The sequence below is a fragment of the Lissotriton helveticus genome, chromosome 1_1 (genome assembly GCF_964261635.1).
Source record: "Lissotriton helveticus chromosome 1_1, aLisHel1.1, whole genome shotgun sequence".
Taxonomy (NCBI): Eukaryota; Metazoa; Chordata; class Amphibia; order Caudata; family Salamandridae; genus Lissotriton; species Lissotriton helveticus.
The window spans coordinates 1,370,846,530-1,370,872,736 of record NC_136057.1 but is presented as its reverse complement, the minus strand read 5'-3'; the positions used below and the strand labels follow the sequence as shown (position 1 = coordinate 1,370,872,736).

The 26,207-nt window shown below is 46.4% G+C and overlaps 1 protein-coding gene across 1 annotated transcript in view; it reads right to left on the bottom strand.

Moving 5' to 3' along the window:
* CSNK1E (casein kinase 1 epsilon) overlaps positions 1 to 26,207 on the bottom strand; it is a 182,037-nt gene that overhangs the window by 45,073 nt on the left and 110,757 nt on the right. The window contains exons 6-10 of the mRNA XM_078683720.1: positions 9,143 to 9,313; positions 8,234 to 8,382; positions 7,807 to 8,005; positions 1,483 to 1,622; positions 1,156 to 1,220 (exon numbers count right to left, since the gene is read on the bottom strand). Coding sequence (XP_078539846.1) covers positions 1,188 to 1,220; positions 1,483 to 1,622; positions 7,807 to 8,005; positions 8,234 to 8,382; positions 9,143 to 9,313 — 692 coding nt within the window. The 3' untranslated portion in view covers positions 1,156 to 1,187. The remainder of the gene's footprint in view (positions 1 to 1,155; positions 1,221 to 1,482; positions 1,623 to 7,806; positions 8,006 to 8,233; positions 8,383 to 9,142; positions 9,314 to 26,207) is intronic.

Below are 26,207 nucleotides of genomic sequence, written 5' to 3'. Positions count from 1 at the left end.
TCCTGGCTGTACGACCCCTGATGGTCTAGCCCCGCCCTTCCTCTAACATCCTTCCTGGATGTTAGAGGCCCTATATACCTTCCTCGGTCAGTTTCTTTAACTTGTATTCGTCCCAAACTCGGGTCACTCCTCAGTCCTGGAAAAATAACATTGTTTGCGTATTTTCGAAAAGGCACATGTACAATCGTAACAACTACTAACACGGACAGCGGGAGGGGGGCGGGGTAACGGGCTCACGGACAGCGGGAGGGGGGCGGGCAGGCACACGGACAGCGGGAGGGGGCGGGCAGGCACACGGACAGTGGGAGGGAGCGGGCAGGCACACGGACAGCAGGAGGGGGGCGGGCAGGCACACGGACAGCGGGAGGGGGGCGGGCAGGCACACGGACAGCGGGAGGGGGGGCGGGCTGGCACACGCACAGCGGGAGGGGGGCGGGCAGGCACACGGACAGCGGGAGGGTGGTCAGGAAACAGCCAGCGGGACAGGGACAAGACGAACAATGAACACAAACATCGTTGTAAAAAAAAAAAAAAAAAAAAGTATGGCATACACAGGCATTTCTAGAACTAGTATGAATCAGGAGAACAATGAGCATGTCAGTCATCTTTAGGGCTAGGTGCTTCAAGCAGCTTGCACACACTGGACTTCTAGGGATTGGTTCAGGGATGCAGAGTTTGTCACCTCTAGGAGCTGTGGACGAGCAGGACTGGCCCCAGGATGATGCCTCAGCTATAGGGCTTGGCATGGAGAAATACGCCAGTCACCTATAAGACAATTTTACTTCCACCTTATGGGGGGGGGGGGGGTGTGTGTGTGTATATATATATATATATATATATATATATATATATATATATATATATATATATATATATATATATAGGTCACGCCCACATATACATATACATACACATACATTACCTACTGGAGGTGTATATATATGTGTTTGTGTGTGTATGTATGTGAACGCCTAGAGACTGACATGGATAAACAGTCACTTCTAGAAGTGAATGGATTCATGAAGATGATCACTCTAAGGCATACAGATCTGGCAGCTCTTGGGAGTAACAGGGGAGGAAAAGCTGTGGATGGGGGTTGCACATAGATGATATGCCCATCATTCCAGATACATGATAGCACAAAAACTCACTCACCGAAGCAGACAAGAGTCCGTTGATTGCAGCTTTCACTTTCCAAGGTGGTCAAAGGGTGCACTGGCCTGTGAGTGGAGATAGAAGGCATTAACAACACCAACAGGGCAAGGATGCCAATACCTCTTGTGAAATGCAGAGGTCCCAACACCAACACTCACAATGCAAACACACACACACAGTAGTGTACAATATCAAATTGTCAACTGTCCAACTGGGTAAGATGCTTCAGTGAGCACACATGGAGCTTGTATGCAGTATCAAAATGTGCTCCCCCAACACAACTGCTATTACCTGCTGCCAAAAATACAGAGATTCACTTCTAGTCACCTGCGATGCAGAGATTCGGGACACTTCCTGTCGTCCAGTGAGGTCTGAAGAGGAGACATTGGCTGGTGCTCCACGGTGTAACCGCATGCTCACCTTACGCTCCCTGTCTACCCGTGAAATGGCACGAGGTGACGTGTTTCCTGCAAAGAAAGGGGCAAGTGTCAGAATGCCAAACAACAATGCACTGAAAACAAAATGAAGTATACATAGCTCCTCCTCCAAAAATCCATTAACATTAGCTTGCAGTAGAAATATTACGTATGTTTTCCAACTAGTCAACTGTAGAGAACTAAAATAGGGAAAATGTTACTAGCCCGTAACATGCTTTGCAACCTGCTTATTTTAGTTTCAAATCGTTTTTATTGACTTTTACCTTGTACTTGAGCAAGAAACATTTTCCAAGAAGGTAATACTAAGTAAAACAGAAGACAAATGTTTGGCATGTTCATTGACTCAGCAAATTTGGTTGACATTCCCTTATAGCCCACTTTCTTGTAGCTTGATGAGGTGAGAACACACAAATGCAAGAGGTTATAGACATTCTCCATGCCTTTCACACGAGAGCCGGTGCACTAACAGGGAGTTAGAGCATTTACTACTACCTTACCTGTACCTCCACAGAAAAGTTACATGGGTGGAGAACGAGGACAACCTATTCTGGTAGGAGTGCATAGTTCTGATGAAGGGCAAAGGCAATCAAGAGCTCAATCCAGGTTTAAGAAAATAAAAATAAGTACTTCAAACTTCAAGTTTGGAAGTGCACCTTCACAGATACAGCAAGGCATGGGGGGGGGGGGGTCATCTCCTTCTCAATCTGTAGAAGACTCATTGGTCTCAACCTGTAAAAGACTAATTGGTTACTTTGCTAAAGGAACCATTTCGACCTAGAGGCTTGAAATAATTTGTTTTCCGACAACTTCCCAGCCAAGTTTTTCTTTCAAGGTTTAATGTAAAGCTGGATAGCTAGGGGTCACCCACTTCTGCAAGAACCATCATCACAGCAGGCTTCACTCTGTACCTCACAGCTGAGCAAACCAGTGTCTGCTTTTATCTAAATGAGGGAGTCCATCACCTGTGATAGACATGGAGGGACATGTAGATGACCATGGCTATTACCTGCTTGAACGTTTGCAAATGTGATCACAGCAAACCAGCATTAAAAATGTGAAACTGGCTCCCTGTGAAAGAAAGATCAAGTTTAAAGGTCCTCTGTATTGTCCATATAGAAAACTGAACCAAACTAAACGTAGAGCTACAGAAATCATAGCTCTTTCAAACTGCCTACATCAGACCAGCACACAAGAAGAGGTTGCAGTTGTATTTTATTATGGTATTTGAAGAGGGCTTACTACCCCTATCTGTATGTGGGCACTGAAGTTGTAGTCTACTCAGGTAGCAAACAGCACTATGTTGGCGTGTGGTCTTTGATTTGACTATATGGGAAGTGTTTCCATGTTGTGTGGTGGTAGATAGGTATCTATTTTTATTAGAGGAGTTATGCTGGCAGTGCAGATTAGGTCTAGAGGTCCCAATAATGTGTCTGTAGTTCACCTTTATGTTCTCAATCAGATTTCCTATGCTGGCTATTATAGGAGGTCATTTGCACATCTCATGCATCTGTGTGTGGGGTGGGGCTTATTTAAATAAGGTTTGTGTAGCCTGTATCTATGTCAGCCAGCTGCCACGAAGGTTCCACATATCCTTTCATATATTATATGCCTGTCCTGTGAATGACGGACCAGATAAGGAATTTATCAATTATCTCATAAGGTGACATGGGTTATATCAAATTGACAGAGAGGAGGGTCATTTAGACTAGAGTAACTGTGCTTATTTCCTGAAGTCAATTTAATGCAGGTATGTACTATCCGCTTGCAACTGTGGAAGGATAAGTATTTAACATGCAATACTAAGCACATGACAAGTAGGGAAGCGTCTCGGTATGGTAAATATTTTGAAAGCTACTTCATGCACTTAGCTTGCAGAGGAACGTGGAAAGAGCACTATGACAAGGACCACAGTGCACTATTTAGAGAAGGTATACAAATGAAGATGAAACCAGTTTCAGCACCCTTTCTTCCGGATTGCCTGATGCACAGCCCCCTAATCTTATGAGCACACGTCCCAGTCCTACTTTGGTACAGCTTTTCTCTTAGGCCTTGTTATCTTTTTTCCTCCTTCTGGGATGCTCACAAACATTTCAGCTGGGGTCAAGAACATTAGAGAAAGTTCCACTTTCCAATTCACTCTAAAGCCTTGGGGAGAGGATGTGGTTTAACGGCTAGTGCAGTCGACCTCAAATCTGGGGAACCAGGTCCAAGTCTTGGCAACGACGCCCAACATCCTGTGATTCTGGGCAAATTACTCAATCTCCCTGTGTCTAACAAAAATGAATGTGTCCTTGTGTAACGCAACTCGTGCTCATGTAAAGCGCTCGGATACCCAATACCTTCGGGTCAAGTTCGCGCTATATAAAACTCCGAAGAAAAAAAAAAGATAACGCCCAATTTAACTGTTGGTCTCGCAGCAAGGGACCAAGAACTGAACAACCTCCAAGGGCACCCCTTATTCTAAAGGGAAATTCCAACAAACTAAATAAAAGCAACCATTCCAAACAGAGTCCTTTGTCCCTGGAATAATGTAGCAAGGGCAACTAGAACACCTTCTAAAGAAAGGATAATTCAAGCTGAAGAAACAGGACCTCATTCAGCTAATCTAACACTGCCATGCCCTTCATTTACAATAGAGGTACTAATAACCTTGGGGACAATGTAAAGCAACTTTTGCTTCTGGGAACAGCAGTGCTTGGTGGTGCTCTTGAAAACAGCTGGAATGTTGGGCCAGATATATTGGCTCACATATAGCTTTAGGGAGGACAGCACCAAGATCAGTACATATTAGCAGGAATGTCTAGGTAATCACTAAACAGACTATCTAGTGTCATTCCCCATTTTTCCTCAGGCCTCCTTTCCCAGCAATCTGTTGAATGCTCTTCGGACACTACAGGGTACACCCAAGAGCTACATCACTTTAATTCCCACACTAACCTTCTGTCTTCCACTGCTGCCCAAGCTTGTGTCAAACTTCAGTTTAAGAATCATCACCTAGCTACAGCTGGAAACAACCAGGCACTATGTGTTTGGAGAGACATGCCAAAAGACCCCTTTTGTGCATCCTGGGACCTCAGAGATAATGGATGGAGCCTTAGTTAATGATTAAGGAGATTCTAACCAGTGAATGCTGAGACTTGCTGTTGTCAACTGAACGATCACAATAGATTTGCAAAAAGAGTGACATTGAGCCAATTGGTAAATTAATTTTTCACTGACTAGATTACCCCAGCACTGAAAAAGAAACAAAAAATTCCAGGGTGTGGCTGACACTTCCCTTATCAAATGTTAACTGTACAGTGTAATAAAGTGTGTTACTGATTAAGGGAGTGAAACCCTATTCAAGCATCAACCACAAACCATGTCAGGGTGAAGTAAAAAGCAAACCCCCAATTAAACTTTGCTTAACACGCTGGTAGCTTGGCACATAAGCAGCCAGGCTTAACTTGAAGACAACGTGTAAAGTATTTATGTAGCACTTTAAACAGTAATAAAGTAAAACAACAGAAAACATTCCACACCAATTTAAAGTAAAATCTAATAAATAATTTAAGACCAAAATAGCAAAAATCCAATCAAAAAACTGGAGATACACAATTTTACAAACGTAAGTATAAATAGCACAAAGAAATCACAAAGTGCCAACTGCGATTATCTGGTTGCGACAGATCAGGACAAAGTCAAGTTCATGCCGACTGGGATAAAGGGAGGCCAAATACAGGAGCAAGTTAGGCCTCTGAACAAAAGCCCCTTAAGTCCTAGTTGTGGAGGATGTGTTGCGCAGCGGCAATTCTTAGGAACTGTGAAGCGAGGTCCTGAGTCTTTGTCGAGCATCCTGTTAACGAGGGGCTTGCAATGCAAAGTCCTGCATTGAGCTATGTTGCGCGTAGTCTGGTTCTGAAAAAGCTGCTAGGCTTGCAATGCGGAGTCCTGCGTCACTGGCGAGACTGCAGTTGATGAGTGGCTTGCGATGTAAAGGCATGCATTGAGGATGCATCGCGCAGTGGTGGTTCTTGAAGGGCTGCGGGCGGTGAGAAGACCTGCGCCGGGGACAGGTCATAAAGCAGTCCTGATGCGAGGTTTGGGGAGGTGATGGGTTGCACAGCGGCTCCCATGCAGAGTTTTGGTGACAAGATGCATTATGCAGCGGCTCCAATGTGTCGCATCTGCCGTTACCACAGTTGGGCTGGTAGAGCACATGCAGGCCTACTTCAAGGAGTCCAGGACAGGGGTGGCACCAACTGGGAGGGTAGCTCTCGCAGCTGGCAGAGTCTTGGTACTGGGAAGAAGATGGAGGAAGCATGTTCTGTCCCCGAGGCTTCTGAACTGAAGGCCAGCCAACTAGCCCTTGGAGTTACTCAGGTGGTGGTTCTGGGTTCAAGATGCAAGTCCAGACCTTCTCACTCAGACAGGAGGGTAGCAGAGCAGCGTGGCTGAGTGGCAGTCCTCTTTGCATCAGAGCAGCACAGCAGCCCTTATTACCGAGTCTTCCACAGGTCCAGATGAATACTGAAGAGTTGGGTGTCTGAGGTCCAATATTTATATCTGGTGCCCACTTTGAAGTAGGAAATGATTCTAAAGGACCCTCCCCCCTACACACAAGTGCTTATAATTTACTGCCTCCCCACCCTGGCCCCAGAATTCACAGTGGACTAGTGTACAACCATTTGTTAGAGTGTGCAGGCAGGGCCTTTGTGATGTGCAAGTGTGGTAGGTAACAGCTCCCCCCCTTCTGTAACTTAAAGTGGCCCATCCAGCCAACACCTAGCTTCCCTGTCTCACTATCGGGGAGCAATACACAAAAACCAACTACAACGAGTCATGTGCAGCAGACACCAAAACTGCTGAAACAAGAAAATGCAAACTTTACAAAAGTAATAAAGACGCAAGAGCCCCCTAAGGGGGAAGTGTAGCCCTTCACTTCCAAGGCAATAGTTACCCATTGGGAGTCTTGAAATCCGAGATCAACTTAAAATAAGTCCACTGTAGTAGTTGTCAATGTTTTGACCCAAAATACACAATTATTTAGAGACGGGTCATCATTAGGATGGAAAATATATACGACTACAGGGGACTGCTTTTAAGTTGATGTAAGATTTCAAGTTTCCAACGGGAGTGTTTACCTCTATGTCCTTATCGGTCGCATGTATATGCCTGCAATTTTGAATACCACTTGTGCACCATCCATTCACTATGTCACTTTTACTGCACCACCACACCAATGCACCCTGTTCTAAGATTGCTTCTTTAAAATAAATACATTGAGTTCTTGTTCTATTCAAGACTTTTTCTTCTGTGAATTATCTCATAAATGTGTTAATCACATCATAAACCATAATAATGAAGGTTTTTTGTAACTATTGCTGTGAAGTCAAGGGCTACACTTCCTCCTTAGGGACCACTTGTGCCTTTATTAACTGTCCGCTAGGTCCCAGGGATGCTGAGTTGTCCCTTATTCTCAACACTTACATTACCAGGACAAGTAAAACTTAAAAGTACATGTTCAGCTTTTTTGATACACTACACCCTGCCCTCTGGGCTGTTCAGGGCCTATCTAGGGGTGACTCATAGGTCTTAAAAAGAGGGAACTGGGCCTGGCGAAAGGTTTATTTTGGCAGGTTGAAAAGGCAGTTAAAACGTGCACACACAGGCTTCAATGGCAGGCCTGAAACATGTTTTACAGGGCTACATAAATGGATGGCACAATTGGGGCTGCAGGCCTAGTAGCATTCAATTTACGGGGCCTGGGAACCTGAGCAACCACTTTACTTGAGATGCAATACTAAATTGAATATGCAAATTGGGTGTAAGCCATTTCTACCATGTTCATAAGGGAGGGCACAAGAACTTTAGCACTAGTTAGCGGTGCTAAATTGCAAAGAGACCTAAAAGGCAACAAAAACTGGTTCAGAAAACAGGAGTATGAAGGCAAAACGTTGTGGGATGATCCTGAAGAAAGGCAAAGTCCAACTTACAGTATTCATTAACCTTAGGTTGCTTTAACTTTCCATCAACTACTTTAAGCTCTTGGTAGTCAATTTGTCCTTATGACTTTTCAGGTTTTCTCATCAAAGACCTTAACTGGAGATATATTTTCTTTCAAGCAGAGATCATGCAAAGTTAAATGACAAAAACAAGGCCTCAACTTCTCAATCTTCATCTAGTGTGTCCCAAGCACCTCTCCTTGCAGGGCAAGGCAGCTGCCTCTACTCACCGCTTTGCTGGATTCTGGAAGCGGGTGTGGAGACCATTGGCTCAGGGCCATTCCGAAGGCGGTTGGCAGCCGCAGTGGCACCAGCAGGTGGACCTGGTGGTATGGCTCGCGTAGCTGTACCTCTCACCTGGCCCAAGCGTTCCTCTCTGTCATGATCGCGCCTCTCTCTGTCCATCTCCTCAGGATTTCGCGCTGCTCCCTGAGAAGACAAAAAAATAAGACCTCAAAAACAGTTTCAAAGTGCCCCAGGAAAAGGAGTTCATGTACACCCCAGATAGCTCTATTGTCCGAGATGGAACCCTGTAAGCCCTTCGTAAAATTATGGTTTTGAGCCCATAACAGATTATTACTCAGCATAGTGCTAACACGTTTTATGACCATCCACCCAAGCAAAAACTCTAAAACAAGAGACAGGGCCCACACTCACAAACTTTAGCATGTTCCAATCGAAGACGTAGTCATACGAGAAGCCCTGTCGGTGAAATAGGTTCCTGAAGAGCTGGCGCAGGTATGAGTAATCTGGCTTGTCATCGAACCGCAGCGAGCGGCAGAAGTTCAGATACGTGGAGAACTCAGCTTTTGGAAGAAAGTGAGTAACAAAGATGGTGAGGACCAAGGAAGCATACAAACAAAACGGTGTCAAAATCTAAATTACGAATAAGACCCTTTTATTTGATAGATGGGAACTAACCTCCTCTAACATGTACACGAGTGTGTCAGACAGTGTTCACAATATAGATGATCATCGGGCAAAATAGAGCACAAATAGGGCACCACCTTTATATTATTCACACCACCGTAAAGACCGTAACGGTGAAAATGCTCAAAGTATCCTGGCTTCTTACTCAATGCTACTCTTCACTGTAGTAGCGCTCAGGTCTCAAGAGGTAAACGGGTATACTACACTTTCAGAAACAGGAGGGTTTATTGCCGAGTGATCATGGAAAAGGTTTTGTAGTCTTATGTTCAAGAGTGGAATATGTGGCTCAGCTCGCACTTGGTGTGATTTGGGGAACACAATTGTTTTCTTTCCAAGACACAGGGGCAAAAGGGGAAAACTGAAAGAAACATGCAGAACGTGAAGCCACGGAGTCAAGGTAGCAAGAGGGTCTGATACTAAATGAGGAAAAAAGGCAATACAGGCCAATAGAGAGTAAAAAGGGGTTTGGTATTTTAGAGTGCCAAGCTCTACAAAAATAAATGATTGTCACTTTGAGGCAAAGATTTCCCACTGGAATAGCGTTAATTGATATCTAGCCACTCTTTGCCCTGGCCCTAACTTGTGCCCCCTACTGTTCCCACTTTCCCCTGACATTGTAAATTCCTTATCACTTACATGGATAGCCCTTGCAGAGCACCTCAATTGGCGTTGACATTTTCTTCTCGCTGATGCGCTCGTATTTCTGTCTCTTTGTTGCCGCCTTCAGTCCCTGCCAGGGCAATGACCCTAGGTTGAAATACATCAGCACATATCCCAGGCTCTCCAAGTCGTCCCGGCGGCTTTGCTCTGGACAAGGAGAAAATGGCATCAAAAGGATGACAAGATGCAGCATGGCACACAATGCAGGTTTTCATAAGTAAGTCGGGGGTCCACACGTACTACATCATAAGAGGAGTGCATGAGCCTTCACGACTTACTGGATCCATGCCTTCATACTATGTAAGACATTCACCAAACCCCATCAGTGAAAGCCTTTTTTCTTTTTAAACATCTCTTTATTGATTTTCAAGTGAACAGTTCCATAGCATTATCAGACATCTATTTGTGATACAGGTCATGTATAGCTCAACAGTACATATATTCCTTCTTTGACCAGGCAAGGTACATCTTTGGTACAACAATAACAGACTATTCGCGTGCATTGTGAGTAATATGGGCGTCTAATTATTCACCAGCTTTCCCTAGACAATCACATACATTAACACATATACAGAAATATAACTATATCCATGCATCCTGAAGCACCTCTGTAACCCCTGCCACTGTTGTAATCGGGCAGCTTCCTCACTGTCACGGTCATTTGTCCTGCTCTCTCTCCAGTCCCAGGCGACCCCGTCCATTGCAACTCCTCTCCTACGTCACTCTAGTCTATTACTCTTCCTCTCTCAGGAGAGCTAGCAAGTAGCACTGTAATGGGACCAACACATCCCTGGGCCGGGAGGCAACTGGAAGTAGCTCTGCATAGGTTGAGAGCCTCTCCTGGCACACAACCTTAATCAGCCATCCATTCCTTAAACTTGGGTGCACAACCCCTGCCCCACCGGCACGCTATCCTTCTCTTAGCCATGAGTAGTGCCAGCGCAGTGAATTTGCGGTGTTCTGGTCGGATTGGTTTGACATATCCCAGTAGTGCCGTCAGTGGTGTGGGCTCCACAGGTGCATCTATCATTTCGCGCAATGCCTTAAACACTTGATCCCAGTATGCATTTACCTCAGGGCACTCCCATGCTAGATGAAGCAAGTCCGCCCCCGAAGTGCGATATCTATCACACCTATCATCTTCTCTCAACTTGAACCTACACATCTTGGCTGGTGTATAATACATTCTGTGTAAAAATGTATAATGTGTGAGCCTAAGTATACTGCTAGCTGATACTCGTTCAGTTTGCAGACAGCTCTCCTCCCATTGTTCGTCCGTCAGCACTAGGCCCAACTACTCATCCCATTTCTTACGCGAAGGTGGTGGTGTGGTTGCCATTTGTGAGTGTACCGAGCAATATATCAGCGAAACCAACCGTTTGGGCGAAGCCCTCTCCAATACGAGCTGCAATGGGGTCAGCACCTGCGGTTCCGCAGGAAAGTCAGGAGTAATTTTTCTCATCCCATTTCTCAATCTGAGATAAAGAAAGACATCTAATGGCGTCTTCTGTGCGGATTGGAACAAGTGGTCAATACTACGGAATTGGCCTTCGCGGTACAGGTCCCCCCCCAACTATGTATGTGAGTTCGCTGCTGGAAATTCCTAAAGACCCCTTCCTGGAATAGTGGCATGTCGGGGTGGTAAGTGAGGGGCAGTTAGGGCGAATATGTCATGGGTACCTCTAACATATTTTGTATGCGCTGCCAAGCTGTTATCGTACCTGTGAGGGCGTTGGCTACCCTATCTGTTACTCCCACATATAGGGCTCCTTCAATAGGTATGGGGTGCAACAGCCAGTGTTCTGCCGCCACTTGTGGCATGTATTTCGGTTGCTTCACCCAGAACCAGGCGTAGCAGGCCTGCGCACTCAGAAAATAAAGTTCAAAATTTGGTATGCCAAACCCGCCTTGCGAGTATGGTCTTATCACCTCCCATTGTATTCTGGGTTGTTTGAACCCCCCCCTCCCCCCCCCCCCACCCCAGACGCAACATCTCCGATCTAAGTGATTTGAAGAAAAAGACACCCGGGTAGAAGGGGATGCTCAGAAATAAATACAGAAGTCGGGGGGAGTACTACCATTTTAATTAAAGAAGCGCAACCCGCCATGGAGAGGGGCAGTGCCACCCAAAGCATTACACATTCTGTTTTGTTAGTCATGGCTGTGCCATAATTTAGCCTCATAAGTTCTTCTCTATTCTTGGTGACTCTGAACCCCAAGTATTTCACTTCTTCCTCGCACCACTCCAGGGGGAAATCTGGCGAGAAGCGCGTCGTGGCTGCGGTCAATAGAAAAATGCATGATTTTCCCCAGTTTATGTGATCTCCTGAGAGGTGCCCAAAAACAATACATTCTCTTAATATCGGATTCAGATTTTGCTGGGGGTCCCGTAGGTACAGAGTGATGTTGTCTGCATATAATGAGATTAGCACCTGGCGCAGATTACAACGGAGAGCCTTATCATTGTGGTGTTGTCTTAGTTTTGCCGCCCGCTATTGCGAAAAGCAAAGGGGAGAGGGGGCACCCTTACAATGTCCCTCTCGTGATACTAAAAGTTTGTGACGTGTGTCCGTTAATGAGGACCTTTGCCACTGGCAAACAGTATAACAATGCAATCCATGACAAGAACAGCGGGGGGAAGCTCATTCGTCTCATAACTCCGAAAATATAATCCCATTCTATGGAGTCGAATGCCTTGGTGGCATCTAAAAAAAACGCCGCCAGCGGTAGGTCAGGCGAGACATTATTTAAGACGGCAAATAGCGTCCTCAAGTTGTGGGAAGTGGCCCTACCAGGCACAAAACCCGATTGGTCGGGGAATATCAAGTTTTCCACTAAGAGACTCAGGCGCGTTGCAATCAATTTGGCCAAAATTTTTGCATGGCAATTGAGGAGCGACAAGGGCCTACATGAGTCGCATTGGTTGGGTTCCTTACCCGGTGTTAGCAGCGACAATATGAGCGCCTCCCTCATAGAGGCCGGCAGATGACCCACTTCTAATGCATCTTCATACACTTCCCGAAGAATAGGGGCCATTAGATCCACGTATGTTTTGTAAAATCTGCTGGGATGCCATCCGTCCCTGTGGCCTTCCCAACCTGTAGACCCATGATCGCATTCCGTACCTCATCTAGTTCAAATGGTGCGCACAAGAAAGTTCTCTGCACATCGCTGAGTTCGCCCAGCGCTACAGCTCCCAGAAAACCGTCCAAGTCAAGGTTATTTGTTCTGGTTGTGCTATAGAGGATTTTGTAATGCCTCAAAAATGCGTTAGGTATAGTAGTTGTATCTCGGCACACCTCCCCCTCCGGATCCACCACTTCCAGTACATAATTGTTGCATCTAGGCCGCTTCGCTTTCTGCGCTAATGCCTTTCCAGGCCTCTCCCATTCTCCATACTGGCGGGCAACCCAGTATTTACCCCGGAACTGCGCCGCTCTCCTAGCCTCCTCCATATATTCAGTAAGCTTACTTCTGAAATTTGCTTGTGTAGCACCCCCTGGGTCTCGTGTAAGTTCCGTCTCCAGCTTCTTAAGATCCATTTTAAGAGTGCGCAGAGAATTCGTGATGTCCCTCAGCACGCCGGACCCTTCAGCTATGCAGTATCCCCGAATCGTGACCTTAAAGGCCTCCCAGACAATCTCAACACTATTCACTGAATCTTTATTGCGATAAAAAAAGTAGCGTACTTCTCGCAACTCCTCCTGGAACACCGTATCAAGCAATATAGGGGCATGTAGTCGCCAGGGGCTGTGCGGTGTCGTCAAATCGTCAGATGAGAGTACCAACACCACTGGTGCATGGTCAGAGTAGGATCGTGCCAGGTGTTTCACCGTGTTTATCGCAGGTGCCGTTCCCCTGGATACTAAAAAGTAATCCAATCGGGCTCATGTTTGCGCCTGCGCTGTAAAATGCGTGCCCTCCCTTGCAGCGGGATGTGTATGACGCCAGGGACCCACAAGCTGATAGGCAGACATTATGTCCCTCAGCCCGGCCTGTGCCTTAATGTAATGGTGTGGGGCAGGGTGTGATCTGTCCAGTCCGGGACAATAAGTCACATTGAAGTCGCCTCCCCAAATAATATGAGTGGAGTCTACCTCAAAAATCTTAGCCCATAGTGTGTAAAAAAAACGGCTCGTCCGAGTTTGGCCCATAACAACAGACTAGCGTTACGGTTGTGGTGCCCAACCGGCCCCATGCTAGGCAAAACCTGCCCTCGGAGTCCCACGCAGTGCCCTCTAGCCAGAAGAGGACCTGTCTCTATTAATATTGCTGTTCCCCGTACATAAGTGGAGTAAGAAGAGAAGACTCTGTGTTCCGCCCATCTGGCGGCCAAGGTGTGCTGCTTCTGACGCGCAAAATGAGACTCCTGCAGCATGGCAATGTGCACGTTATGTCTGTCAAGGTAAGATAATATATGCCTCCTTTTCTTGGGATCGCCCATCCCTCTCACATTCCATGTAATAACATTTAGTGTACCCACAGTCGTGTTAGCCATATTGTCTAAGCATTGTCTGTGTCATGACTGTCGACCATGCAGTCTTCACCCAGCCCTGTATCAGCACACATTTTTGCCGAATGCCCCTTGTTCGATGCTGTTCCCTGTCCTCCTACCCCGCCAGCTTGCTCCTTAAGGAGGAAGCTGTACATTCAATGTCTCTTATGAACCAACCAACCAATCCCTGTCCCCTACCTCCCCCCCCACTGAAATAACCCAACTTTGCCAGTATTCAATACCCCCCCCCTTCTTCCAACTTCAACAAACAAAATGCTAAAACCCCTTCACATATTGTGCATTGATCTACCATGGGGGAATACCCGTTGGGGGACATGTCTAGACAGCTACACATTCTCCCCGCTCCCCACAAGCCTCCCTGTGGTGTTGTACCAGGACTTTTGCTGGGGGAGCGGAGCATGGTACTTCAATAACATAAGAGCAAATGAGACAATTAGAACGATCTCACTCCCTCAAGTCAGGTTGATCAGCCATACCCATCAGCCCACCAAACATCACCTTACGATACACAATAGAGTTCACGGAGGATGTTCATTACAAGTCCTTATCATCGCCAACGCGGTCAGGGCATTGCGAGGCTCCCTGACCTCGACCTCCTCCTCCTCCTTGGTTCGCCCGCTTCACTGACCGGAGAAAGTCTTCAACTTGTTGCGGATTCGTGAAGAACCTCTGCTTTCCTTGGTGTGTCACTCTTAATTTCGCTGGATACAGGAGCGCATAATCTATTTGCGCCGCTCGTAGCTTCCTCTTGACTTCTATAAACTTGCGGCTCTCCTCCTGCACCATGGGTGTAAAGTCCGGGTATATCGAGAAGATGTTGCCATCATATTTTAGTGTCTGCTTATTCCTTGCGCACATAGAGCAATGTCCCTATATCTATAATTCAGTAACCTCGCGATGATGGGCCGCGGGGGGTTTACCTGGCATCGGCCGCGGTCCAAGTGATCTGTGTGCTCGCTCTACTATGAACTGCGAGGAGAAAGCTTCTTTACCAACAGCCGCCAGTAGTAACTGCTCAATATAGTCCTCCATTCTGCCAGTGTTCGTCGATTCTGGAATTCCAATTACGCGGATATTATTGCGCCTACTGCGGGCTTCCAAAGGAATATGCTACTTACCAGTATGCATCTGTTCTTGGCAAGTAGAGCTGCAGAGTTGTACACTTAGCAATAGATTGCCACCTGGTGTTGGGCTCCGATGATTGCAGGTTGTCGTCTTCTTGGAAGAAGTCTTTGTAGTCACGAGATAGGTGACTCCTCCGTTGGACAATACTGCGCATGGTCATCGACTCCATCCTCAGATTGTTTTTCGCCATGATGGGAAATGATGGAGTTAGTAGAAGTAAAGAGAAAAGATGTCCATGCGTGTGCATCTAAGTAAGATGAGTACTGGAACGGATACAAGTCCCGGGGAGGCGGGAGGGCGTGTACAACTCTGCAGCTCTACATGCCAAGAACAGATGCATACTGGTAAGTAGCATATTCCGTTCGAGGCATATGAGCTGCAGATTGTACACTTAGCAACGATTGTGCAGCAGTGTCTCCCCTAGCGGTGGTCGCTTGCACATCAACACAATAGTGTTTAGTGAAGGTGTGTATGGTAGACCATGTTGCTGCCTTGCATATGTCCTCTAGTGGTATGTTTCCTAAGAAAGCCATAGAGGCTCCTAGTTTGCGAGTGAAGTGCGCTCTAGGAGGAACTGTTAGTGTACGTTTAGCTTTTTGATAGCATATTTGAATACACTTTACAATCCATCTGGCAATTCCTCCTTTAGAGATGGGATTGCCTTTGTGTGGGGAAGAGAAAGATACAAATAGTTGTTTTGTCTTTCTGAAGAATTTAGTCCTGTCTGTGTAGTATAAAAGAGCTCTTCTAACATCTAAGGTGTGTAAAGCCCTTTCCGCAACAGAGTCTGTTTTTTGAAAAAACACTGGTAACTCTACTGATAGGTTAAGGTGAAACGGAGTAATCACTTTTGGCAGGAATTTAGGATTGGGTCTAAGAACCACTTTGTTAGGGTGTATCTGAAAAAATGGTTCTATTGTGAATGCTTGTATTTCACTAACTCTTCTGAGAGAGGTGATGGCAACAAGGAAGGCAGTTTTCCATGTTAGGGATTGCAGTTCACACTTGTGTAAAGGCTCAAAAGGGGGACCCATAAGTCTTGTAAGGACCACGTTTAGGTTCCATACTGGTGCAGGTGGTAACCTAGGTAGGATTATTCGTTTTAATCCTTCCATAAATGCTTTTATTACAGGTACTCTAAAGAGAGATAGATGCTGTCTATTATGTAAATAGGCTGCAATTGCTGCTAGATGCAGTCGTATGGAAGAATAAGCCAAGTTGGACCTTTGTAGGTGTAGAAGGTAGCAAATAATATTTTGGATGGAAACATCCAATGGATCAATGTGATTGTTGTTACAGTATATTGCAAATCTTTTCCACTTAAAAGCATACCATGCTCTAGTGGTGGGTCTTCTAGCTTCTTTAATTATGTTCATACAGTCTGGTGGTAAGTTTCAGTAGCCAAACTCTAAGACCTCAGGAGCCAGATCGCCAAATTCAGTTGGTTTGGTTCTGGGTGCCTTATTTCTCCATGGTTCTGTGTTAACAGGGATGGCGTGAGCCGTAATTTCTGATGTGGAACCAGTGAGAGATCTAGTAGCGTGGTGAAGGATTAGTTACTTACCTGTAATCCTAGTTCTCTTCCAGGGGTATGCTCATCAAAGTCATAAGCATTAGAATATTCCCGCCCATGCGCGGGACCCCCCCATGCGCGGGACCCCGGAAACAATATATTATATGTGCCCCATATATATATATATATATATATATATATATATATATATATATATAAGCAATTGCAGCCAAATAAACAGTAGAGCTGAATTATGATGTAAAGAATTTCCACCATACATGAACTTCTGCATTAGAAACATGAGAAACAACACCAAAGATTGTTTAGAAAATGATTTAATGCTTAGAAAGCAGTAGAAATTCTTATAACTCACTGAAAGCTTAGAAAGCTCCCAGGCTGCATTGCAAACACACAGTCTAAAAAGACTAAAAAGCTAACCTGTAGCTGCAACAAAAAAACTGACACCATGCCTTTAAGGCACCCATGACCCCCAGCTTCCCATCATCCCTCAGGGGTGACAGTTAGGTCAGTTGTTCTTTTCGGAGACTGAAAACCCAAGGAACAAATAGGTTAACAATATCTCCTCATTAACGAATGTCCTTTGCCCGGGGAGGTGGGAGGGTTGCTTATGACTTTGATGAGGATACCTCTGGAAGAGAACTAGGATTACAGGTAAGTAACTAATCCTTCTCTTCCAGGGGATCCTCATCAATAGTCATAAGCATTAGAATAGAATAGCGAGCCTCACCTCATCCCTGCGGGCAAAGGAATAACAATACAGTAAAGTTATCAACAAGCCTGGGCAGGCCATAGGCTACCCAAACAGATTCCTCAAGGAGGCTTGCCCTACTTGAGTATCAGCCCTGGAATCAGATTCTAGACAGTAATGCCTCGTAAATGTATGAACCGATTTCCAGGTAGCAGCCTTACATATCTCGGACATAGAAATGTCATGTAAGAAAGCTACTGTAGCTGCCTTCCGTCTAGTGGAATGCGCTTTGGGTGACACCAATAAAGGCTTGCCTGCAAGCTGATAGGCCAATTTAATGCAAGAGACAATCCACCTGGAGATGGATCTCTTGGCCGCTGGAAAGCCCGTTCTCATTGAACCATAGTTCACAAACAGCTGATCCGTCTTCCTGATACCCTTGGTCTTTTCCAAATAGAACTTGAGCACTCTCTTAAGATCCAAGGAGTGCAGCGACCGCTCAGCCGAGGTCGTAGGATTTGGAAAGAACGAAGGGAGGGAAATGGACTGATTTATATGAAAATCAGAAACCACGTTAGGCAAGAAGGATAGATGAGCTCTCAGGACTACTCTATTGTGATGGAAAACTGTATATGGTTCCTTAGTACAGAGCGCTTGTATCTCACTTACTCTGTGCGCTGAGGTAATCGCCACTAAAAAGCCGCTTTCCAAGAGAGATGTTGCAAAGAGGCCTTGTGGATGGGTTCGAAAGGAGGTGACATTAACCTGGATAGATCCAGGTTCAATTCCCAAGCAGGAGAAGGATTGCACACAGGGGGATAGACTTTCTTCAACCCCTGGAGGAAATCCTTGACCACCGGAACCTGAAAGAAAGAAATCTGGTTAGGTGATTTCCTGTACGCTACTAAGGCTGACAGATGCACTCTAATGGAAGCATATTTCAAACCTGAAGTTGCCAAGGAAAGGAGGTATGGAAGAATTACTTCCTCCTGCCCTTTAGTAGGATCTAGGTGACGATCCCTACACCATATGTAAAACCTTTCCCACTTGAAAGCATAGGACGCTCTCGTGGAAGGCCTCTTCGCCTCTTTTAAAATGTGCATACATTCGGGAGGCAGGTTCAGATGCCCATATTGTAGGACCTCAGGAGCCATGCTGTCAGGTTCAGTGATGGGAGGTTGGGATGAAGTATCCTCCCGTTCATCTTGCTCAACAGGTCCGCGGTCTGCAAGGAAGCCGTCTGTGTGGACACACAGACAGATGCAGAAGGTCCGGGCACCACCACTGCCGTGGCCAATCCGGACCTATCAAGATCATCTCCATGTCCGACCTGAGGAGCTTGGACACCACCTTCGGAATCAGAGCCAGGGGAGGAAACGCGTAAGCAAATGTTCCTGACCAATCCATCAGGAGAGCATTCCCCTGCGTCCCTGGCCGGTGGAATCTGGGCGCGAAGGCGTGGCATTTTGCGTTTTCGTCATCTGCAAACAAGTCTATTGTTGGACGACCCCAACAACGAAAAAGTTCTTCTACCGGATGTATGACATTACAACGCATACTTTTACATCGCATGCCTTTACAACGCTGTTTTTACAACGCATGCCTTTACAACGCATAGTGCTTTGGGGCGCTGGATAGTGTATAGTTTAATTTACTATTCCAACTCCAGTCCCCGTGGATAGTAGGGAAGGTGTTGGATAGTAAATTAAACCTATTCCCTATCCTAGAGCGCCCCCCAGCGCAATGCGTTGTAATGGTTTGCGTTGTAAAAGTTGCGTCGTAAAGGCACTGCGTGGTAAAAGTTGCGTTGTAAAGGATGTTTCCCTCTTCTACCACTTCGTCGTTTAGCACCCAGTCTGGCTGATCTTCGAAGTGCCTGCTGAATGCGTCTGCCTTGGTGTTTAATTCGCCTGGAAGGTGTACTGCCACTACTGATAGGCCCGAGCCAGAAGCCAGTGCCAGATCGCCTGAGCCTCCAGGGAGAGAGGGCGAGATCGTGTGCCCCCTTGCTTGTTCAGATTGAACATGGTGGTGGTATTGTCTGTCTGCAGTAGGACTGAGTCGGTGTTTATAGCTGGAAGAAAAGCCTTGAGAGCTAGATGAACTGCCCGAAGCTCCAGCATGTTGATGTGGTAGGTTTGCTGCTGACTTGACCACCGACCTTGAATCTGAAGGCACCCCATGTGTGCCCCCCAGCCATCTAGAGAAGCGTCCGTGACCACGGACAGTGTTGGAAGAGGTTGATGAAACGGTACTCCCAGCAACACATTCTGCGGGCGAGTCCACCATAGGATGGACGTCCTCGCTGTCTGGGACAAATTGATTCGATCCTCCCAATCCCCTGTCGCTTGGTCCCACTGGTCCTCTAGAGCCTGCTCCAGAGGCCGCATTCTCAGTCTGGCGTTCGGTATCAGAAAAATGCAGGACGCCATGGAGCCCAGCAGGGAACCTACCTGTCTGACTGATGGATTTCGAGACTGGAGGAGAGTCCTGCACTTCTGTTTCATAGATGATAGTCTCTCCTCCGAAGGAAACGCTTTTTCCAGACTTGTGTCCAGAACTGCGCCCAGGTAGTGGATGCTCTGGGTCGGTTGTTGGACAGACTTTTCCTTGTTCACATGGAGGCCTAACTTGTGTAACTGCTGTAGGCACAGTTGAAAGTCGTTGAGTACCTGTCGGGGAGATGGGCCTTTCAGGAGCCAGTCGTCCAGGTATGGATAGACGAAGAGCCCCTTCTTGTGTAGATAAGCCGCAACCACTGCCATGCATTTGGTGAAGACTCGTGGTGCTGACTTGAGCCCGAAGGGCAGCACTTTGTACTGGTAGTGCTTGCTTCCTACCACAAATCTCAAGTATTTCCGATGGCGAAGGGCGATCGGAATATGAAAGTACGCATCTTGCAAATCCACCGAACACATCCAATCTCCGACTTGAAGATGTGGGCATATTTGGTGAAGAGCCAACATGCGGAACTTTTCTTTGACCTCCACCTTGTTTAGAAGGCGAAGGTCCAAGATGGGTCTGAACTTGTCCTCCTGATCTTTTTTGGGGACAAGAAAGTATTTGGAGTAGACTCCTTTTCCCCTTTGAGAGGGAGGAACCTCCTCGATGGCTCTTTTTTGGAGAAGAGTCTTGACCTCTCTTTGGAGAAGATTTAGTTGGTACGGGCAGACTTTTTTTTGAGGTATGGACTTTGGGATCGCACGGAAACGTATTGCATATCCATTGCGCAGTATATTCAGCACCCAACGATCTTTTGTGATGCTGACCCACTCTGCCAGATGTTGTGAAGCACAAACGGCGCCAGAGGAAGCCACTGCTCAAGCTTTCCCTCCTCTCGTTGTGGAAGAGGACTGCTGATGACCTCCTCTACCTCTGTTGGATTTGCCTCCTCGAAATTGGGTTTTTCCCTGATTTTTGTTCTGGGACCACTGAGGGGTTTGAACCCTCTGTTGAGCCCCTCTGCCCCTGTTGGATTTGAAGCGTCGTTTGAATTCTTTTTTTTTCTCCAAACCGACCGCTTTTACCGTGTCCAATTCGGTCTTCATCCGGGTCATCTCTTCATCTGCGTGTTCCCCGAAGAGAGAGGACCCAGAGAAAGGAAGATTCAAGATGCGCTGCTGAGCATCCGGTTTCAAGCATGTTAAGCGCAACCAAGAAGACCTTCTGGCGCATATTCCATGTGAATAAGAATGTGCCGCCAACACTGCACCGTCCGCCGCGGTGCTTATCTGGTTTGACACCAGACAGCCTTCCGTAAGTGCCTCTTCAAAGTCTTTTTGCTATTCCTTCGGAAGTTTGGCTTTGAAGCGCTCCATCGAGTCCCATAAGGCTCTGTCATACCTTCCCAGAAGCGCGGACGCACTGGAAACCTTCAGGGCAGAAGCGGCAGCATTACAAACTTTGCGACCCCATGAGTCCTGTGTTTTACTGTCCTTATCTGGCAGGACAGTAGATGAAGGAGCGACTGCATGGGTCTTTCGAGCCGCTGCCACAATAAATGAATCTGCTGGTGGATCAGATTTGGCAAAGATTGGGTCCGAGTCCGCCAGCCTGTATTTCTTTTGTATGCAAGCCGGCACTGCTCTGATGGTTGCAGGGGTGAGGAAAATGTTCTTGACTGGATCCATGATTCCTGGGACTAAAGGAAGTAACGGACGGGAAGAAGATTTTTGGTGCAATGTCTCAAAAATTACCGTGGACTTGTGGGACAGCCATCTCAATATTTAATTTCTTAGCTCCTCTCTGAAGGACATCTAGATAAGTATTGATGTCGTCCACTTGAGAGACTCTGGAAATAGGGCTGTCGGTGAGAGTAGGGGAATAATCCCTAGTCGAAGATCTGGTAGAGGAGGTAAAAGAGGTGGCAGGGGTTCTTCTACTCCTGCGATGGGAACTGCGTCGCCTCTCGCCCGATCTTCTGGAACGTTCTTCCTTTCTTGGAGAACGAGACCTTCTGGGACGTTCCTCTCTCCTTGGAGAACGAGATCTTCTTGGGCGTTCCTCCCTTCTTGGAGAACGAGATCTATCTGGTCTCCTTTCAGGTGAACGTGCTGCCTGTCGCCTGGGAGGACTGACTCTGTCTACTTCAGCCACCAGCCTTTGCAGCGGAGATCTATGTTCCGGGCTGACGTACTGCCGAAGGCGTTCCGTAGCCCCTGATTCCTGCCAATTCTGCAGTGGTGCATACCATCTAGGGCAGTGTTTCCCAAACTGTGGTCCGCGGACCCCCAGGGGTCCGTGACACATTCCCAGGGGGTCCGCAGGCAACAGTTTTAAAAGCACAGAAAAGTTTCTTGTATAATTAGCAGCTTTCCAGCAACAATAAAAGTGTCAAGATAAAGCCAGTGATTAACGTACCTGCTGGAGCGTGAGGAGAGTTTTGTTTAGTGACAGCTTTGACTTAACTAATGTAGCACAGAGGGCTAATGTGCCTATTGCAAAGAACGTGTAGCATGCATTTTAAAAAGCAGCATTTTATGTGCATAGATTCGTGGTTATTGCTTTTTTCACGGAGATTCTTTTGTTACTGCGCACTTCATAAGTGACCATCGTAATGTAGCAGAGGGACCTATAAACTGTCATCAAAGAGCTGCTTGCAAACTGCATGGTACCAGTTAGTAATTTTTGTTTTTTCCCAGTTATTCATTATCCTGATGCTGCTAAAAAGATTTATTTGGGTGGAAATACATTTTTAATGTTAACGTCAGTGCTAGCCACTGAGTTATGAATCCTGAGTTTGTGCTTTTCCAGACCAAGCACTCTTTAAACATTTTATATACACACTGATTTACATGTATGATTCAATGTCTCTATATGTGTGTGATGTCAAGTGCTCTGACATCCTACAATGGTATGAGAGATGCTATAAAACAAATGAAATACATGTGACAGAGGGTCTATTACTTCAATGTAAAATACTAAGGGCGCGTTTTTATATGCACCGAACGGGTTCGTGAACCCGCTTTCACATGCAAAAACGTATTGGGTCATGTACATTGCCTATTTTGCAACTTGCTATTTGGAAGGGGCATTCCCATTCAAATAGCGAGTCTTAAAACCATGTACAAATGTTTTGCGGTCGCAAAACACTCGCAATTACCACCTACTTTAAGTAGATGGTAATGCATTCGCAAAGGGGAAGGGGTCCCCTGGGGACCCCTTCCCATTTGCAAATGCATGCAAAAGTATTTTTTAAGGGCAGGCAGTGGTCCAGGGACCTCTGCCTGCCCTTAGAAAATGAAACGAAAACGTTTCATTTTATTTTTTTAAATGCACGGTAAATGGGCTGCATTTTTTTTTAACTGCTTTATTTAAAAGCAGCCCCAGACATGGTGGCCTGCAGAGCCCAGCAGGCCACCATACCTAGGAGGGCTGGCATTCTCAATAGGCTCGCAAATTGCGAGAGGCTCATTAATATTAATGAACCTCGCAATTTGCGACCCCATTGGGAATCCGAAACAGTGTTAAACACACTGTTGTACATATCATTTTAGCGACTCGCAAAGTGCCACTCGCAATGTGTCGCCAATTGCGAGGCGCTAAATGAAATGGTCGTACATCTGGCCCCAAAATTCTTAGGGGCAGATTTACAAGCCTCTTGTGCCTCTTTTACGCCGCTGTTGCGTCACTTTCGTGATGCAGCGGCGGCGCAAAAGACGCGCCATGATGCAGGGTATTTACAACATGACGCATCTGGGATGTGCCACGTAGAAGAAGGAGGCATTCCGGCGCAGGAACGCCTACTAAAAGTGGCTGAGTGAAATCTACAATATTTCACTCAGTCACTTTGGGGCCCATGTTACGTCAAAACCCTGTGCCTGCTTGAAGCAGGCGTAAGGATTGACGCAGCATTAACAAGATAGGGCCCCCCAGAGCATTGCTGGTGCTGTGTCGCGCTTGTGGCGCAACTCCAGCAATGCGTCACCTTTACGGCACAGATGCGTCATGCTTCTGTGCTTTTTTGCCCCATGAGGCGCAGCATTGTAAATGCGGCGCATCAAGGGTGGCGGAGGCATGGTGCACAATAAGTGGCGCATCTCTGCTGAAATGCATGGATGCGTCACTTATTGTAAATCTGCGCCCAAGTACTTTGAGTATTTGTTTTGTGTGCACACGTGTGTATTTTTTTCGAATTACTGTTTTAATATTTTAAATTTAACTCATACAAATTGCTTGGGGGTCCCCGGGTTCCAGTGGTGACTCAATTGGGGTCCTCAGGAGTCAAAAGTTTGGGAACCACTGATCTAGGGGATAGCCTCACCCCAGGTGCAGAAACCTCTGACCGACGTGGAGGAGATTTATGGACAGGACTTCTGGTTCTTGAAGATGAACTGGAGGAACCTGAAGATGAGTGACGCGAAGCTGATTCCGTAACAAGAATCGCAGAGTGCCTCGACGTCAATCTATCCCCCATCGTCGATGAGTGATGTGAAGAACGACGGTCTCTCGGCGTCGAACGGCGCTGACTTGCCGCCGACGGAACTTTTTCTCTCGACGTCGAGTGTCTACGTGACGACGGCGGAGGAACTCTGGACATCCTCGACACCGAACGTCGATGAGACCTCGACGGAGATCGCCTCTTCTACGCCGATCGACGCCTGACGGCGGAGGGGTCTTGTTCCTCGACGCCGGACGTCGCCCTGTTGACGTCGGCGGGGGAGTCACATCTCGACGCCGATCGTCGCAATGTGGACAGTCCTTAGGATCATGATGATCAGGTAAGCAAAGTATACAGACATCATGACTGTCTGATTTTGCCTTCTTGTTGCCACAAGAAGGACAGTTGTCAAAAAGAGAAGGCATTTTAAAATAAAATGCCACACAAAAAATGTCTAAAATGACAGAAACCTTACTTGACAAGATGTCAAAAGTCAAAGTAAGTCCAAAAGATAGAAAATAGAAGCAAATTTCTGTCCGAAGAGCCAGAAATGAGTGGAGCTGTGTTACCAGGGTCCTTCCTGAAGGAGCCGGAAAGAACAACTGATCTAACTGTCACCCCTGAGGCATGATGGGAAGCTGGGGGTCATGGGTGCCTTAAAGGCACGGTGTCAGTTTTTTTGTTGCAGCTACAGGTTAGCTTTTCAGTCTTTTTAGACTGTGTGTTTGCAATGCAGCCTGGGAGCTTTCTATGCTTTCAGTGAGTTATAAGTGAGTTATAAGAATTTCTACTGCTTTCTAAGCATTAAAACAGTTCTAAACAATCTTTGGTGTTGTTTCTCATGTTTCTAATGCAGAAGTTCATGTATGGTGGAAATTCTTTACAGCACAATACAGCTCTACTGTTTATTTGGCTGCAATTGCTTATTTATATATATCTATATATATATATATATATATATATATATATAAATAAATCAATCAGACACTTTCCCGTTATGTGTGCGGTTCGTTTTCTTCCCGAGGGGAGAGGCTGTTGAAAAAAAAAAATATATATATATATATATATATATGGGCACATATAATATATTGTTTCCGGGGTCCCGCGCATGGGCGGGAATATTCTAATGCTTATGACTTTGATGAGGATCCCCTGGAAGAGAACCACGGCCGACGTGCCCATGTGGGGGCCACTAGTATTAGTTTGAGAGACTGTTGTCTGAGCTTGCGTACTACTAGTGGAATGAGTGGGAGAAGCGGAAAAGCGTACGCAAATCTGCCTGACCAGTTCATCCATATTGCATTTCCCTCCGATCGTGGGTGTGGAAACCTGGCGGCGAAGGTTGGGCATTTTGCGTTTTTGTGGGTGGCAAACAGATCTATTTGTGGCTGCCCCCACCTTTGGAAAAATGGTTGGAGAACCTGTGGGTGCAACTCCCATTTGTGAATCTGTTGTGACCGATGACTCAACAGATCTGCTATCTTATTATGAATTCCTGGAAGGTGTTCTACAGTCAGGTGTATGTTTTGAGGGATGGCCCATCTCCAAATGTTCTGTGCAAGCTGGGACAGTTGCAGAGAGTGTGTCCCCCCCTGTTTTTGTATAAAGTACATAGCTGTCATATTGTCTGTCCGGATTAGAACAGCTTTGTTTTGTACTTGTACTTGAAAAGTCTTGAGTGCTAGGAAAATCGCTAGCAACTCTAAGTGATTGATGTGGAACAGTTTTTGTTGGCTGTTCCATTGGCCTTGAGTGGTATAGTGCAGGAGATGGGCTCCCCATCCTGTGAGGGATGCATCTGTTGTGAGCACTATTTGTGGAACAGGGTCTAGGAACGGCCGTCCCTTTGTCAAGTTTTTGGGGTTCCACCATTGCAGAGAGCGATATGTACGGCTGTCCACCAACACCAGGTCTGTGAGCTGACCTTGAGCCTGATTCCACTGTTGTGCTAGACATTCTTGTAGTGGGCGCATTTGCAGTCTTGCGTGAGGAACTATGAAGATGCAAGACGCCATCATGCCTATTAGTTTCATGAACACTCTGGCTTGAAGAGAGTGCTGGCATTGAAAAAGGGAGACTAAGCTCGGAATGCTTTGAATCCTGGCTTTACTGGGATACGCTAGAGCTGCCGATCTGCCTATGGTACCTCCTAGATATTGGTGAACGTGTGAAGGCTCTAGGTGCGACTTGGTGTAGTTTATTGTAAACCCTAAGTCGTGTAATGTTTGTATTGTTTGTTTTGTGTGTTGTACACACTGGTTGAACGATCTTGCTTTTATGAGCCAGTCGTCGAGGTAA